General features: G+C 44.6%; 1 protein-coding gene across 2 annotated transcripts in view; it reads left to right on the top strand.

Annotated features, from left to right (window-relative positions):
- The window catches only part of PHEX (phosphate regulating endopeptidase homolog, X-linked), a 162415-nt gene that overhangs the window by 109362 nt on the left and 39080 nt on the right, over nt 1–13973 (top strand). For both annotated transcript variants that reach the window (XM_004689912.2, XM_012730278.1), the window contains exons 14-15: nt 3741–3844; nt 11877–11935. In XM_004689912.2, coding sequence (XP_004689969.1) covers nt 3741–3844; nt 11877–11935 — 163 coding nt within the window. The remainder of the gene's footprint in view (nt 1–3740; nt 3845–11876; nt 11936–13973) is intronic.

Genomic DNA, 13973 nt, shown 5'->3' on the forward strand with positions numbered 1-13973 from the left:
GGGGGGGAGTGGGGAAGGGAGGGAAATGCACGGGACTATGGTGGTGGCACAGGGGTGATTTGGTGATGGGAAACCCGCGGGGATTACAATCGAGATGGAAAAAAAAATGTGCAAAATGATGTAAAAATAAACTTTGTAATAAAAAAATAAAGTGTTCCTTCATTGATGCTTGATAGAAATAGATTCAGGAGTGAGTTCTTACCGACTTTGGAGAGATTGCTGTCTCAGCCAGGAAGGCCAAAACCATGCTAGGTATTTCAAAGAGAGGTTTAATACAGGAGCTAGGTGCGAAGGCAAAAAACCAGGAAGGTGAGATCAAGCAGAGATTCCTACTCCAGGGAGCGGCTACTGCTCCCACCCCCAGCCCCTGTGTGCAGAGCAGAGGAGGAAGCGCGCTCCAGCACCGAGGGCTGGCGAAGGTTCTTCAGGAGTCCTGTTCAGAAGAGGAAAGGGGAGAGAGAATGAAAGCAAGCACAGCACCTTGTCCCTTCCTGCCCCTTGCTGATTTTCCCCAATGCCCTCTAGTGGCAGGATGCCATGCAGCCAGTGACGTACTCAGAGTCCCAGCTTGGGCATGGAGCTGAGTGACAACAGGTAAATACTTGGCACAAACAGCCATTCACTCGTTCTTGTGGGAGCCCTTGGAGAATCCCAAGAGAGGCTCAATTCCGAATCACACTGGCTTCTAATTAGGAGAGTCGGATAAGAGTGATCTTTCAGAGGTCAGTGTTTCTGGTGAGTAACACACACACGCACACAAATACACAATGTGATAAAACCATGCCGTATACTCTGCAGCCGGTCTTGGTGTGTTCTGGACATTGGAACGTGTGTGCATTTTGTAGATGAATAGATTTGCCACTGTGCAAGAGTGAGGTGATAGTTTAGGTGGAATGTTCCAGAAAGGTTGTTAAAAAATTGAAATCTATATACTATTTGGCAAAAAATACATAAATAAAAAAGAACAAAGTATTGCCCGTAGTTCTCCCAAAGGATCTGTGGCCAGCCTAGCTGTGGAAAGAGTGGGCCCTGGGCAGGATGCCCTTTCCCTGCCAGCTGCCGGCCAGCCCCCTAACACCCCCTCACCTCAAGTGTTCCACTGGCTAGAGCAGACCAAGACCTCCCCTGACCTATGCAGGGGGCAACAGGGCATGTGATTCCACCTGTCTGTGGACATTTGTGCGTCTTCCCCATGGACCTTGTATGCGGGCGCTTCGGCATTTTGAACGGCACCCTTAGGTGGCTATGTGTGTGTGCTTGCATGTTCACGCCTGCAGGAAAAGCCATCCACACGCAGGGATCTGGCAGATTGCTTTGCTATTTAAATAAGGAAAAACAGCTATAAGATCTGGATTCCATCAAATATTCAGGAAATTCTTCGGGTGCTTAGCACAACGCTTTTAAAATAAGTACTCGGATCTCTCTGTATCTTTAGATGGATTTAACTTAAAACAAAAAAGTGTTCTAGAATCTGGACTTCCTATGGGTTTAGGGGGAGTGTGTTATCAGCATGTTTTCCTGAGCCTACAGAGATGACCCCATTTTCTAGTTTGCCCTTATCGCATGCTCTGGCCTTTGGAGAGGGTCAGAGTGTTATTCCTCCACTTAGTCTGTAGCCCTTATGCTTATGCTTGGCATCCAGGGTAAGCCTCTCCAAGAAGAGATTCCAGAGTCTCCTAAATTTTATGATCTGGACTGTTAATCCTACAAAATGACACAAGAGTCCCAATAGTTCCCAAATGCCACTCAGCTGAAAAGCCAGGAGACGGAATTGATTGCAACTCATTAGCAGCTTGACCTAGATTTTCGTCAGCAGCTGCGAGACAAGAGGCTTTGGAACCCATTCTTGCCCCTTGTAGAGTGTGAATATTCTTTTGTCCTGAAGGTTACATTTGGCTTTAAAATATTCATGTGCTTTCATTCTTGCTGCTGTGCCCGTCACTAGTGGCCTTCCCTAGTGGCTGCTGAGTTTCATAGCTTTTTCTTACTCCAGGGCCTTTTGAACTATTGGAAGATTATCAAAGTATTGCCGTAGACTGGAACATTTTGGAAAGAGAGAGAAGGGGCGATTAAGCGCCCAAATTATCAGTACTCGAACACAGCAATACTTCCGTACCTGTGGGCTGCTCTTTCTCTTTTTGTAGAGCAGGAATTGATGCTTATATGTCATTTTGACAACCGAGTTAAGCACATAACGCATTGTTTTGTCCGTGTCTTCCGTAACCTTCATTGCCATTATTTTAACATCGCCATAATATTAAGTCAACTGTACTGTGGTTTACTTAATCACTCCTCTCCTCCCACCTGCAATTCTTACCTTCTTCTCCTCCTGGAAGTCTTCTGGTGAATCACTTGTTTTCTGATTAGAACTGGTTAAAATAACGTGGAAATAGGAGCCTTGTGATGTGGACCCTGAGGTTTTGCCTAGTTCCACGATCTCTTAAGCTCTGACGACCATCTAGCATGTGGGGATAGCAGTGGCTCCCGTCTGCCCCCAACACCTAACCTGTCTCAGAGGAAAAAGTGAAATTTGTCCCCTTATTACCTGTGATTTCCATTAAAAAATGGGATAGATATTTTAAACTAACAATATTCTCCAGTTTATAGCTGAAACCATTTCTAAGTTGTCCTTTTAAACAGAGGCAAGTTGTGGTTTCTTGCCTTGCAGTTTTGCGCCTCATAATTACCTTCATGGCTGTGCTAGTTCCTCATTTATTTCAAATATTTTTAGACTTGGGCCTTTTCTTCCTTAGGAAATATTTGGATGGTTTTCTATTTAATGTGTGTAAATTCACTTGAATGTCAAACTTTTATTTCTTTCAAATGGAACAGGAAATGATCATGATGAACAAGCTTTTCTGAAAAGAACAGCGGACCTGACTTGATATTACACACACATAAAAGTTGTTACTTTTGAAGGACATTCCTTCGGGATAATAACCCAAATGTGCTATGAACCTAAGAACATCCCTGAACTTTCTGTTAACTCAAGAATCCACTATGTCTGTTTCTCTTTCAGTGGATAACACTGTCGCAAGCTATCAACTTCCTGTTTTCCCAGGCAAGGTGTAATCTGTGATTTGCCTCTGTAATTTCATTAATTTTTAGCGACCAGAACATTTTTGAGTATGACTAGATAATTTCTGTTAATAACTGAATTATTGCAGCGACTCCATTGTGCTTAGGGTGGAGAAGTCTCTGACTCGCTTTCATTTTTTTCCTTCATGAACAAATGCCGATGACAGTAAATTGGATTTTAACGTTTGACTAAATCATTATCTATAAGCTAAATGAGGTTTCAGCTGACCAAACTGAGTGTTATTAGAAGAACCTATGTGACAAATAAATTAGGTGCACATTTAGAAAAGATCAAGGACTCATGTAGGCCAAGAAATTTCCAGCCTAAGATAATATGTTCTGTGAAGGTTAAAATAGGTTTTTCAATTATAAAGCAAATGAAACGCATTGCAAATGACTGCAGATTTTCTTGTGTGTGTTTGTGTGTGTGTGTGTTTTAAAAACTGTGATCCAGAAATGACCATATTGATTTTTGAGGTTTTTATTTTAAAAGAAAATAACTAAGATTAAATTTCATGGCTTTGTGAGTCCTGGGTTAAACTGTGAGGGCTGAGATGCTGTGAGAAGCGTCCCGGGGGTGCTCATTTGTCCACCGGTCTTTTCATAGTCATTTTTTTCCCCCTGCACTTAGGACAATGATGATTGTGGTTTGTTTTATTTAGATGAAGTTTTCCGAATCCGACTACTTTGGCAACGTCCTGCAAACCCGCAAGTATTTAGCGCAGTCGGATTTCTTCTGGCTGAGAAAAGCTGTTCCTAAAACAGAGTGAGTACAATGAAAGACCAAAGTGAAGGAGAGAACTGTGTTGGTAGGAAGTGGGGTCTCTTTAGATCAAATGTGATTAAATTCCCTCAAGTCAGAGTAGCTGGCACCGCAAATATCTTGATTTGGTAAAATCTGTGTCATATTTTGATGCCTCTTGTTTCTGCCAGTATCTGAAGCAGTTTTTTACTCTCATGATGGCTTATGCCCTTCCTAGCATGAAAACCTGCCCCCCAAAAGTTGCTTAGGATGCAACTGGGAAGATCCTCTCTAGACCTAGATCTAGAGCAAGATCAACATGTCTGTCTGTCTGTCTGTCTATCTATATTTACCTACCTACGTACCTACCTACCTACCTCACAACTTTCTCTAGAATTTCACACTGATACAATTTTGAAGCTCTTTAAAAAGAGCGAGTATTTTAAAAGTAAAGTATGCTGGCAAAGGCAGCAGTAGTTAATTATCTATTTGTGAAGCGTATCTGGTGGGTTGTGAGCGTCAAGGACCGACAGCTCTGTTCCATTCCTTCTGTAGCAGTCGTGATTTCTTTACGTTCTCCCTAGCTGCCAACAGGGACTTTCCTTGTAGGTTGAAGAGTTTCCCCAGGAATTTGAGCGCTGGGTCAGCCGTGAGTTCTTTCCCCTGCAAAAGCATTCAGGGTGAGGATGACAGCAGGCGAGCACGATCACCTGCCTACAATGTGCCAGGAAGTGCTTTGTCTGTCTCCATTTCTCCCAACTGAGATGTTCTTAAACTCAGGTTGAGATTAATTTTTGTTCTGTCTGTTGGTACTTTTGACTCTGCTCTGCTGTGATCCACTTCTCCAAGGGTTTTTCTTTCTTTTTGTTCTCATCCTGGATCATTTCCCTTTCTCTTCAGATTCAGGGACCCTCTCTTCTGCATTCTCAAATTTGCTATTGATCCATGCAACAAATCTCTCATTTTGATTTTCAGCTCCAGAGTTTCCATTTGGTTGATCTTTAGTTTTTCTCTGTTGTGATTCTTTATTTGTTGAGTCATCATTGTCGTATTTTCCACGAATTCTTTGAATGTAGTTTATTTATTTTAATTAATTGAACTGATGTATAATGGCTGCTTTCTTTGCCAAACCCTACATCTGGGCTCACTCAGAGACAGCTTTTACTGGGTGCTTCTTCTTTTAAACACTTTTTCTTTGTGTAGCATATTTTTGTTTTTGAAAGTGACATTTTAGTTAATAGAGAAGCTATGGATTCTGATGTATTTCTGAGATTTTTCCAAAAAGTAACTTTTCTGTAGATTCTGTCCCCCCCCCGCATTTTAAAAATTCTCTTTCAATGTAGCCTTATTTATTGAAACAACATTGCATTATAACATTATAAAAGTTTTAAGGGTTCATCATTGAGAATCAACCTGAATATATAATACATCAAGTTCTCTGCTAAAAGTTTATTCTTCACAATACACTTTTCCCCTCTTTTCCTAATTTCCCCACTCCCTACCTTTCTGGTAACTATCTTATAGACCAGAAATTTTAACTCTCATTTTTATTTTTAGTCTCACTTCTGGCTGACAGGGCTGTGGGTTTTCACCCCCGTCCCTGGCTGAGGTCACCCCTTGTGGCAGCAAACATGCTGATTTCCAGTGGGTCCTCCTGACAAAGCTGAGCTCTACCTGACAGAGCTGGGAGGAGAGGGATGGTCCCAGGCAAGAAAGCCGTGGACTTCCTGTCCTGCTGACTTTCATACCCAGCAGTTTTTCAGATTTAAGTGCTTTTTAATTTGTTGGTCACCTTCCTCACTTCCCAGAACCTGGAGGTGGTTGTTTACAGTTTTGTACAGTTTTATACTTGATTTCTGTGGAAAAGGTTTGTTGACCTTTTCCTATCCTCCTACTTAGAAACTTGGCTTGCCTGGCCTACTTTATTTCTACATGCTTCACTTTAAAAAAAAATATTTATTTATGCATGCAGACCTGGGGTACAAGCCCATAGTTGTGGGGGATGAGAGGATTCACTAGAGACAGAGTGGGGAGCAGAACACGCAGATGGACCGAAGCACACTGCTGAGGGGAGCTGCGGGCGAGACAGGAGAGGTCTGCTGCGCCACGTGGGTCACCTCCGGGGCCGGGACTGGTGCCGTGCTGACTGTGACAGCCTCACAGTGCTGTGCTTTAACCCGTTGCGCCACCAGAGAGGGGCCTCATGCTTTAACCTTGGCTAAAACTTTGGTTTCCAGGTCTTTGACTGGCTCCTTAACGCTCTCCTGGTCTCTTGTTATTCTCCCTTCTAACTTCCTGCTGTGCCTGGGCCTCCAGGAACTCCAGACCTGGCAACCCTCTTAGACTTCAGCTGTGATTAGCATCCTTCCCTCACAACCGGGACTCCTCACACTCCCCTGCTCTCTCCCCTCCGAACCTTCCTACAGTGCAATCCATAAGCTTGTTAAAAGCATTTGACTTTAAGGACTGGGTCTGAAAGGAGCCACTCCCCTGCCCGTCCTCCATCCCAATCAAAAAACACAAAGGAAGAAAGCAGAAGGTTTTAGAGCTTCTTTGAAAGTGACAGACAACTGGTTCAAAGCCATCTGCTCTGCGCTTCCTGGTTCTCTCGCCACGGTCTCTTACTCTACATATTTGGCTTCATCCCCAACCTAAACTATTCAATAGAAATTTTAGATTTAGGGCCAAAAAGTAACTTCTGAAATCGATTGGCTGTAACGGGTGCTTTCCCTGAGTGCCCGCACACAGTCTGGGAGTCACAGGTAAATCATCCTGTCCTCTAAGATCGACTTGTGATCTGGTGGAAAATTCCAGGTGATCCAGGGTATTTTTGTGAATTTGCAGGGTCTTCCAGGGATTCCTCCATATCAGAGATACTGCCAGATTAATTCTTCAATTTCAAAATATCGTTAATCCTTTGGGTGTAGTGAGGTGAATTGAGAATCTCCTACATGTGTCATCTCTAGCATCCTAAATACGGTGGGCTCTCAGATCCTAGTAGTCTTGACTGTTTCTAATATTTTCTTCATGCCTTGGAAAATGTTGGCTGGCTTTGTGGGCTTAGGCAAACTATGATTTGTGTAGTTTTCTTCTTGGTCGAGGAAAACAAATACCTCTTTCACAAGGACTTTAAGTTGGTGAATGTTTCTGGAAAACTTCCCCAGGAATAGAAACCAGTGCAGTGCTAGTGATTCTTGTTCCCTCAGCCTAAATGTTGATTTTAGGAAAAGCAATTAAGAAATTTTAGACACTCTTGGCATGGCAAAATTCTTTTTTTTAAAGATTTATTTATTTATACAGAACTGGGGTACAGGCCAGAGATGCGGAGGGTGAGAGGCTTCATCAGAGACAGAGTGGGGAGCAGAACAGGCAGATAGATGAAGTGCACTGCTGAGGGGAGCAGCGGGCGGGTCAGGAGAGGTCTGCCACGCCATGTGGTCACCTCCGGGGCAGGCGGGGATCGAACTCATGCGGAAGTGGCTTAAGCTTCTTAGGGCTGTGCTTTAACCCGCTGCACCACCAGGGAGGCCCCCCCCCCCATTTTTTTTAAAAGGAATTTCTGGCTGGCCCTTTTCAGGCACTGTGGGGAATGTCAGCTTCATGATACACATTGGATTTAATTGACATCCTTTGGGTCTGAGAACTTATGAGTTAATCGAGTGGGAATGGTCTGGAGTAGCTCTACTATACTAGTTTACTTTGAACAGCACATCATGATTATATTTGCACAAAGCCCTGAAATAACATTTTGCTTCTTTGTGGTTAGAGGAGATAAATACCCTTTATCTTTCATTCTCATGGAATCCATTTCAGCCGCACTAATGTGCACTAAGAACTTTCTAACACGATGGGAAATGTCAGCAAGAATGAAATTAATTGGGTGGTCATCCCTGAAGGTACGTATTTAGGGATTGGTTCTCAGAAGTGTCACTTCAACAGCTTGCTTAAAAACGGAGGATTTACTTCACTGCTCGGCTTGAGTCAAAAGTAATTTCTTTCCCTCAGGACCCCCTTTCTTTGACAGAAATGATTTTAAGCCAGCTTCCCTATTAACTCATTCTCATTCTACCATGACAAACATGTCTGGATTTTCTTCTCCGTCTTTTAAAAAATATGTAAAAATTCATCAAATGTCTACACAAAGGATGCCCCTGCCCAGAGATTTTGTTTGCAAAAGCATCAGCTTTAGCATGGAATGGAATTGATACACAGGGTATTGGAATCAAAGCTATCACTACTCTGTTTCTTCCCATCCATGTTCCCTAGATGATCTTTAAAATTTGATAGGTAGAAAGTGAAAGTGTAGTCAGCTGTCTATGTTTGTAGTATTCCAGCATGACACTCCTTTTACACATCCCATTGTTCAGTTTCATCCCCATGTTCTGGAAATTTATATGAGACTTCTTACCTCATCTACTAAATCATCCCTGAGAGAATGCCCTGAAGACAGATGAAGGAGAATTTACAGCACTGGTGTGATGCGCTTTCTTTATTCGAGCTGATGTGCACATAACGATAAACACATTTTAATTGGTCGAGTGGCCTTTGCTTGGCGCATCCCACTTGGCCAGTAGTCTCAGCCCATACAACACTTACCATCTTGTCAGGTGATATGAATTGTGCCAGCTTCTGTGCCTTCTGGGTCCAATCAGTTAATAAATGGGGCCATAAATAAGTGTAAAAATGATAGGAGTCGGAAAGACTTTGGGGGTTGGTGATGGCACACCTCATTAAAAGGCATTCCAAGTCAGCATATTTTTAAACCATTGTGTTGGGCGAGCAATATTTTTCTGGAAAAATTCAGCCTTCTGGGTGGGATCTAGTCTGTGGTCAGCTGGCTTTTCAGCGTTTGAGTGATCTACTGCTGTGTATCAAAGCACCTCCAAGTTTAGAGGGTTAAACAACAGAATTACTCACTGTTGTCTCTGTGGTTCTGGGGTCACGAGGCTCAGCTGTGGTGCTTGCTCATGGTCTTCATGTCGTCACCATCAGTAATGGCTGGGGCTGGAGGTGCACGGCATGGCCGATGGTTGATGTGTGGTGTTGACTGGAAGGCCTGCTGCAGCCTCTCCATGTGAACTGGATACCTCTGTCGTATGATGGCTGAGCAAGAAACTCCAAAGTTAGTTTCCCGGGAAAGAGAAAGGGTGGGAGGGTGCAAGCATGCACACCAGGTGGGGTGGTATCACCCCTAATTGCATAATGTTGCAAGTGACGTGGTGTCATTTCCACTACATTTTATGCTTTACAAGTGAGTCACTAAGGCTAACAGGTGATCAAGAGCAAAAAAATTTAGACTCCATCTCTTAATGGAAGGAGTATAAAAAATTTGCAAATGCATATTCAAATCAGCACATGTAGTAGTCTTGTATTAAAGAACATTAAAACTAAGTAAATAATAAACTTGCATCTAACCAGGGAAGTAGGCAAAATAGTTAACTGCTGATGGCCCGGGCACTGACCAGTAAGAAGAAACAGTGTCCACAAGTGGAAGGACCTACTGGCTCAACCACTTCATATCAACTCGGAGTGTAGTCAAGGCTGCAGATGTGCCCTCGAATCGGCCAGAGCGCTGGAAAACCAGGAAAGGCAAGGTCACGTGTCCAAAAGAGGGGTCCGGGTATTGTTGCTTCAAGGCTCTATCTGGCTATTCATTTTGTCTACTTTTGTCCATCAGCAGTTAGAAACGTCTTTTTTTTTTTTTTTTTTTGCCCTCATGTTTGGAAAGTTCATTCTTTGCTAAAAGGAGGGGATTCCGGAGGGAAAGGGGGAGAAGGGAGGCGCTGTGGGCGTACACACGCTCTTCTGTCTGTATTACGGCTCAGCATGTCATGCAGAGGCACCCAAATTCTTCCCTGGACCCAAACAGACAGACAAAAGCTGGGGTTTTGGGCAGTGCACTGTTATCTGTTGCTGCTGTAACAAAGCCACTGGAACTGTAGCCACTTGGAGCAACATGTATCATCTCACTGTCTGCAGCGAGACCCTGTCCTGTGGCCTGGCTGCTTTCTGCTTTCTGGGTTTCAGAGCTAGAGGCCTCTCTCCTGTCCTTGTACTTGACTCCTGCCTAATAGAACCAGCAACAATGTGTCCAGTCCTTCTTACCCTTGGGATCACTCTGATTTTCCTTCTGCAGCAGCTCTTCTGATTTCCTCCTTTGTAGCATCTCTCAGCTTCCAGCCCGAGAAGGTTCTGTGCTCGTAAGGACGATGTGATTAATTTGGGCTCACCTCGATAAACCAGGGAACTCTCCTACTTTCAAGATCCATAATGTTAACTACATGTGCTAAATCCTTTCTGCCTTGTAATTTTTTGGAGCTGGGCATCAGGATGAGGTCATCTTTGGGGGGAGAGGAGGCTATGATTCCAGCTACTGTAAGTAGCAGTATGAGGACAGTAAAGGCACTCGACTCCTTCCACAGGAAAGTAGACTTGCCAGTGAGTTCATATTAGACATTAGGGTCTATCTATTGAAATACTAGCCCTGAAATTGGAGAAAAGAATATATATTTTATGGAAATGCATTAGATTTCAATTCTGTGTGTTAATTTCCAATATAATGTACTGCTTAAGAGGAGACATTGTGCAAGTATCTAATGCTTATAAGTCTCATTGTCCTCATCTGTGAAGTGGGTTCATCATTGCTATGGGGGGAAAAACCCCCCCTTTGTTTAGAAAAATACTTAGCATTGCTACTTAAATTAAAAAAGAAAGTACGTAGAACATAGATTCTTCACAGAGAATCAGAGAATGTCAGCTACTACTACTAGTAATGATAATTATTATCTAGTGGACCAAGTAGAGTCAACACTTGTATTTCCTACCGGTTTCCTATTAGTCCAACACAATTTGGTAACTTGGCATAATGATTCTATTAGACATAAATTAGTAAAATAATTGCTCTGAAGGAGGAATTTACATAAGTCTATTTTAAGAGGTCTAGCTTAAGGCAATGACTGGATTTTAATGAAGGCATTGTAGGGAATTTTAGCTTCACGATTCACATTGATTTTAATCATAAAGGGCAGTGGCTGAAACTCATCCCTATTTAAGCCTGGGATTGGCAGAGGATGGCTTGTGGGCTCAGTTCTGTCTGCTGCTTGTTTTTGTACAGCCCGTGAGCTAAGGATGATTCTTTAGAGATAAATGGTTTTAGTCGATTTGATGCTGAGAAGCACTAACATTGAACCCAAATTAAGCAAATGTTATCCTGCCTCCAATGAATTCTATTCTTCTCATGACTGTGCCTGAATTACAACAAATTGTCCTCCATTATTATATTTAAAAATTTTGTCAATAAAAATTTGTGAAACATTTTCTCTCACTATAGAAGTACCATATAAAACGGCCTGTGATTTGCCTCATTGGCAACATGCCACCATGTTTACCATCTGATTCTTTACAGAAAACAAAAGTCTGCCAAATGTGGATCTAAGTGACCTACTGTGCATTTACAGTGGGGGGTAGCTGGCAGGCACTCGCAGGATCTCTTAACTCGATGCCTCAATGTCACCGCTAAGGCTGAACCCCAGGAAGTAGTGACTGCTCCAACGCACCCCAGCTAGCGAGATAGAGGAGACCCTTCGTGACTTATCAGTAACTTTCCTGGAGAGCGGCTGACCCTCTGCCCAGCTTGCTTTCCATGGCGGGTCAGAGGAGATGCAGCAGAGACACCCAGCTGTCCCGTGGCCCCATCACACAGGGCTTGGCACACATCGGGTTATTCTGTGTTTCCAGCTGTGGGGAGAGCCTGTCAGAGGCTAGAATTTCTCGTTAAAGCTGCTTTAGAAGCTCTGGTACTGGCTTTTCCCATTAAGTGAATAATGGGGAATAACCAGGCACATTCATATATCCTCAATGAACCATGTTCGATTGAGGATGAGATAGTTCATTGAGTAGAGCAATGGCCCTAAACGGAGGCGCTCACCCCCCAGCACCCACGCCCCACTGTCCCCTGCTTATGGGCTCAGACATGCCACCACGTGGTGTTGGTTCCTGCTGCTCTCCTGCCTGGACACTGATGAAGCCTTGGCGGTATTTGTTTCTTCTTCTGCAGGTGGTTTACAAACCCGACAACCGTCAACGCCTTCTACAGTGCCACCACCAACCAGATCCGTGAGTAACCGGTTTCTTGTCTCCTTGCTAATGTCGTGCCAGATGGAGGAAACTTTTCATGACTATGATGGAGGGCGTGGCACACTTTAGTCTGCCTGCCCCCGAGGTGACTGCACATGTTACTGAGGGACGCATAGGCCTGGTTTTCCTGACTCCCTTCACCTCCTAAGTTATTCTGAGTTTTTTTTTTTTTTTAAGATTTATTTATTTGTACATACACAGAACTGGGGTACAGGCCAGAGGCTCAGGGGCGGTGAGAGGCTTCACCAGAGACAGAGTGGGGAGCAGAACAGGCAGATGGACGAAGGACACTGCTGAGGGGAGCAGCGGGCGGGTCAGGAGAGGTCTGCCACGCCATGTGGTCTCCTCCGGGGCAGGCGGGAATCGAACTCATGCGGAAGTGGCTTTAGTTTCTCAGTGCTGTGTTTTAACCCGCTGCGCCACCAGGGAGGGCCTCAACATTGAGTTTTAAAAAGTCAAGCGTGACAAAGAAATCTACGGTGAAGCTGGCCGTGGAAAGGAGCTAACTTCCACTTTCCTGGCACTCTTTCTGATTTTGTCATCGCCGTTTTGCTCGTTTTCAGGATCTAAGGGAAAAATAAGCAGGTGGCTGGGCAGATTGTCAGACCCGTATCTAGATGGAAACAATACTGTCCTTGGAACCTTATCAAAAAGGCCGATTCTCGGGGCACACCTTAGATTATTACGCACAAACCCCGGCCGTGGAGCTCAGGACCTGGTTTCTGTAAGCCTCCAGATGACTTAGCATAGTTGAGAACCACTGACCTAGGGTCTCACTCAGGAGGCCCCGGGGAGATTATGCGCACAGTGTTGTTGGTAATGGAGGTGGGACAACCAGTCTCCAGGGAAAGGACTTGGAGATGGTGTGCCACACTGAGGGATGTCGGACAGGAGGGGACAGCGACCGAGCGCGACATATATTCACATGGCTGAATTTTACAACTATTAGTTTGTGTAGAGAAAGAAACAACTTGGAAAAATAGGTTGATGGTCACACCTTCTGAAGTTGTGTCTGAAGTTACGTCCATCCATAGATGGACAAGCGTGACAGATGCCAAGTTTAGGTTGGCGGTGACCAGTTGTGGGCAGGGCAGGCTACTCCTGCTTGTGCCTTGGCTGGTTTCTCCTCAGCCGGCCCCTGTTCTTCACTGGCCTCCGATTTCATTTCCTCACCTGATGAATAACAACTAAGCTTATGCTTTAATCATCTCTCTAGATTGTTCGTAGAATGTCGGATGCAATTTCCAAAGCCTTGCTGTTTCTGACTGTGTTTCCCAATAGCTGTATGACTTCCCAGCGCTAACCTTATCCCCCTTCAGTTTATCCTACACATAGCGTTGCAGCCATTTTAAGATGTTTTACCATCGTTCCCCGTCACCTCTTCACTAGGAACCACTTAGAGCTTCCCTTCTCACCCAGAATAGAAGCCGATTTAGTTGCTGGGGCCCAGCGGCCTCTTTCTGCTCTGCCTGCATGGCCTTTGGTTCCACAGGCCTCGTCCCAGTCCTGCTGCACGAGAATGTCCCTCTGAGCACTCACGGTGGGGAAAGGGGTTCTCTTGGTTTTGGAAGACTTCCCCACAGTGATCTGCATGGCTCACTCTCCCACTTCCTGCAAACTTTTTCTTCAACTGCCTTCACAGTGGGGCGCCATGCCTGCCCTCTAGCCTGGGTCTGGCCTACCAGCAGCCCTCGGTCCCACCACTGGCCCCGGTGGTCCCCGGGCTGGCTTAAAGTCAGTGATGGCGTGTTTGCTTAGAATTGTGCGGCCGCTGGTAAGAGTGGCGGTCACTGCAGGGCTTTGGTCTCAGAGTGAGAAAAATTAGCAGATGGTGGTATGTTTTCAGCTCTCTGTTAATTCATACAACCCATTCAATTGTTAAAATTTTGAGTATTTCCGGCCCTCCCTGGTGGCGCAGCCGGTTAAAGCACAGCACTGAGAAGCTAAAGCCACTTCCACGTGAGTTCGATTCCCGCCTGCCCCGGAGGTGACCACATGGCGAGGCAGACCTCTCCTG

The sequence above is a fragment of the Condylura cristata genome, unplaced genomic scaffold, assembly GCF_000260355.1.
Source record: "Condylura cristata isolate star-nosed mole 26May11 unplaced genomic scaffold, ConCri1.0 scaffold00027, whole genome shotgun sequence".
Lineage (NCBI taxonomy): Eukaryota > Metazoa > Chordata > Mammalia > Eulipotyphla > Talpidae > Condylura > Condylura cristata.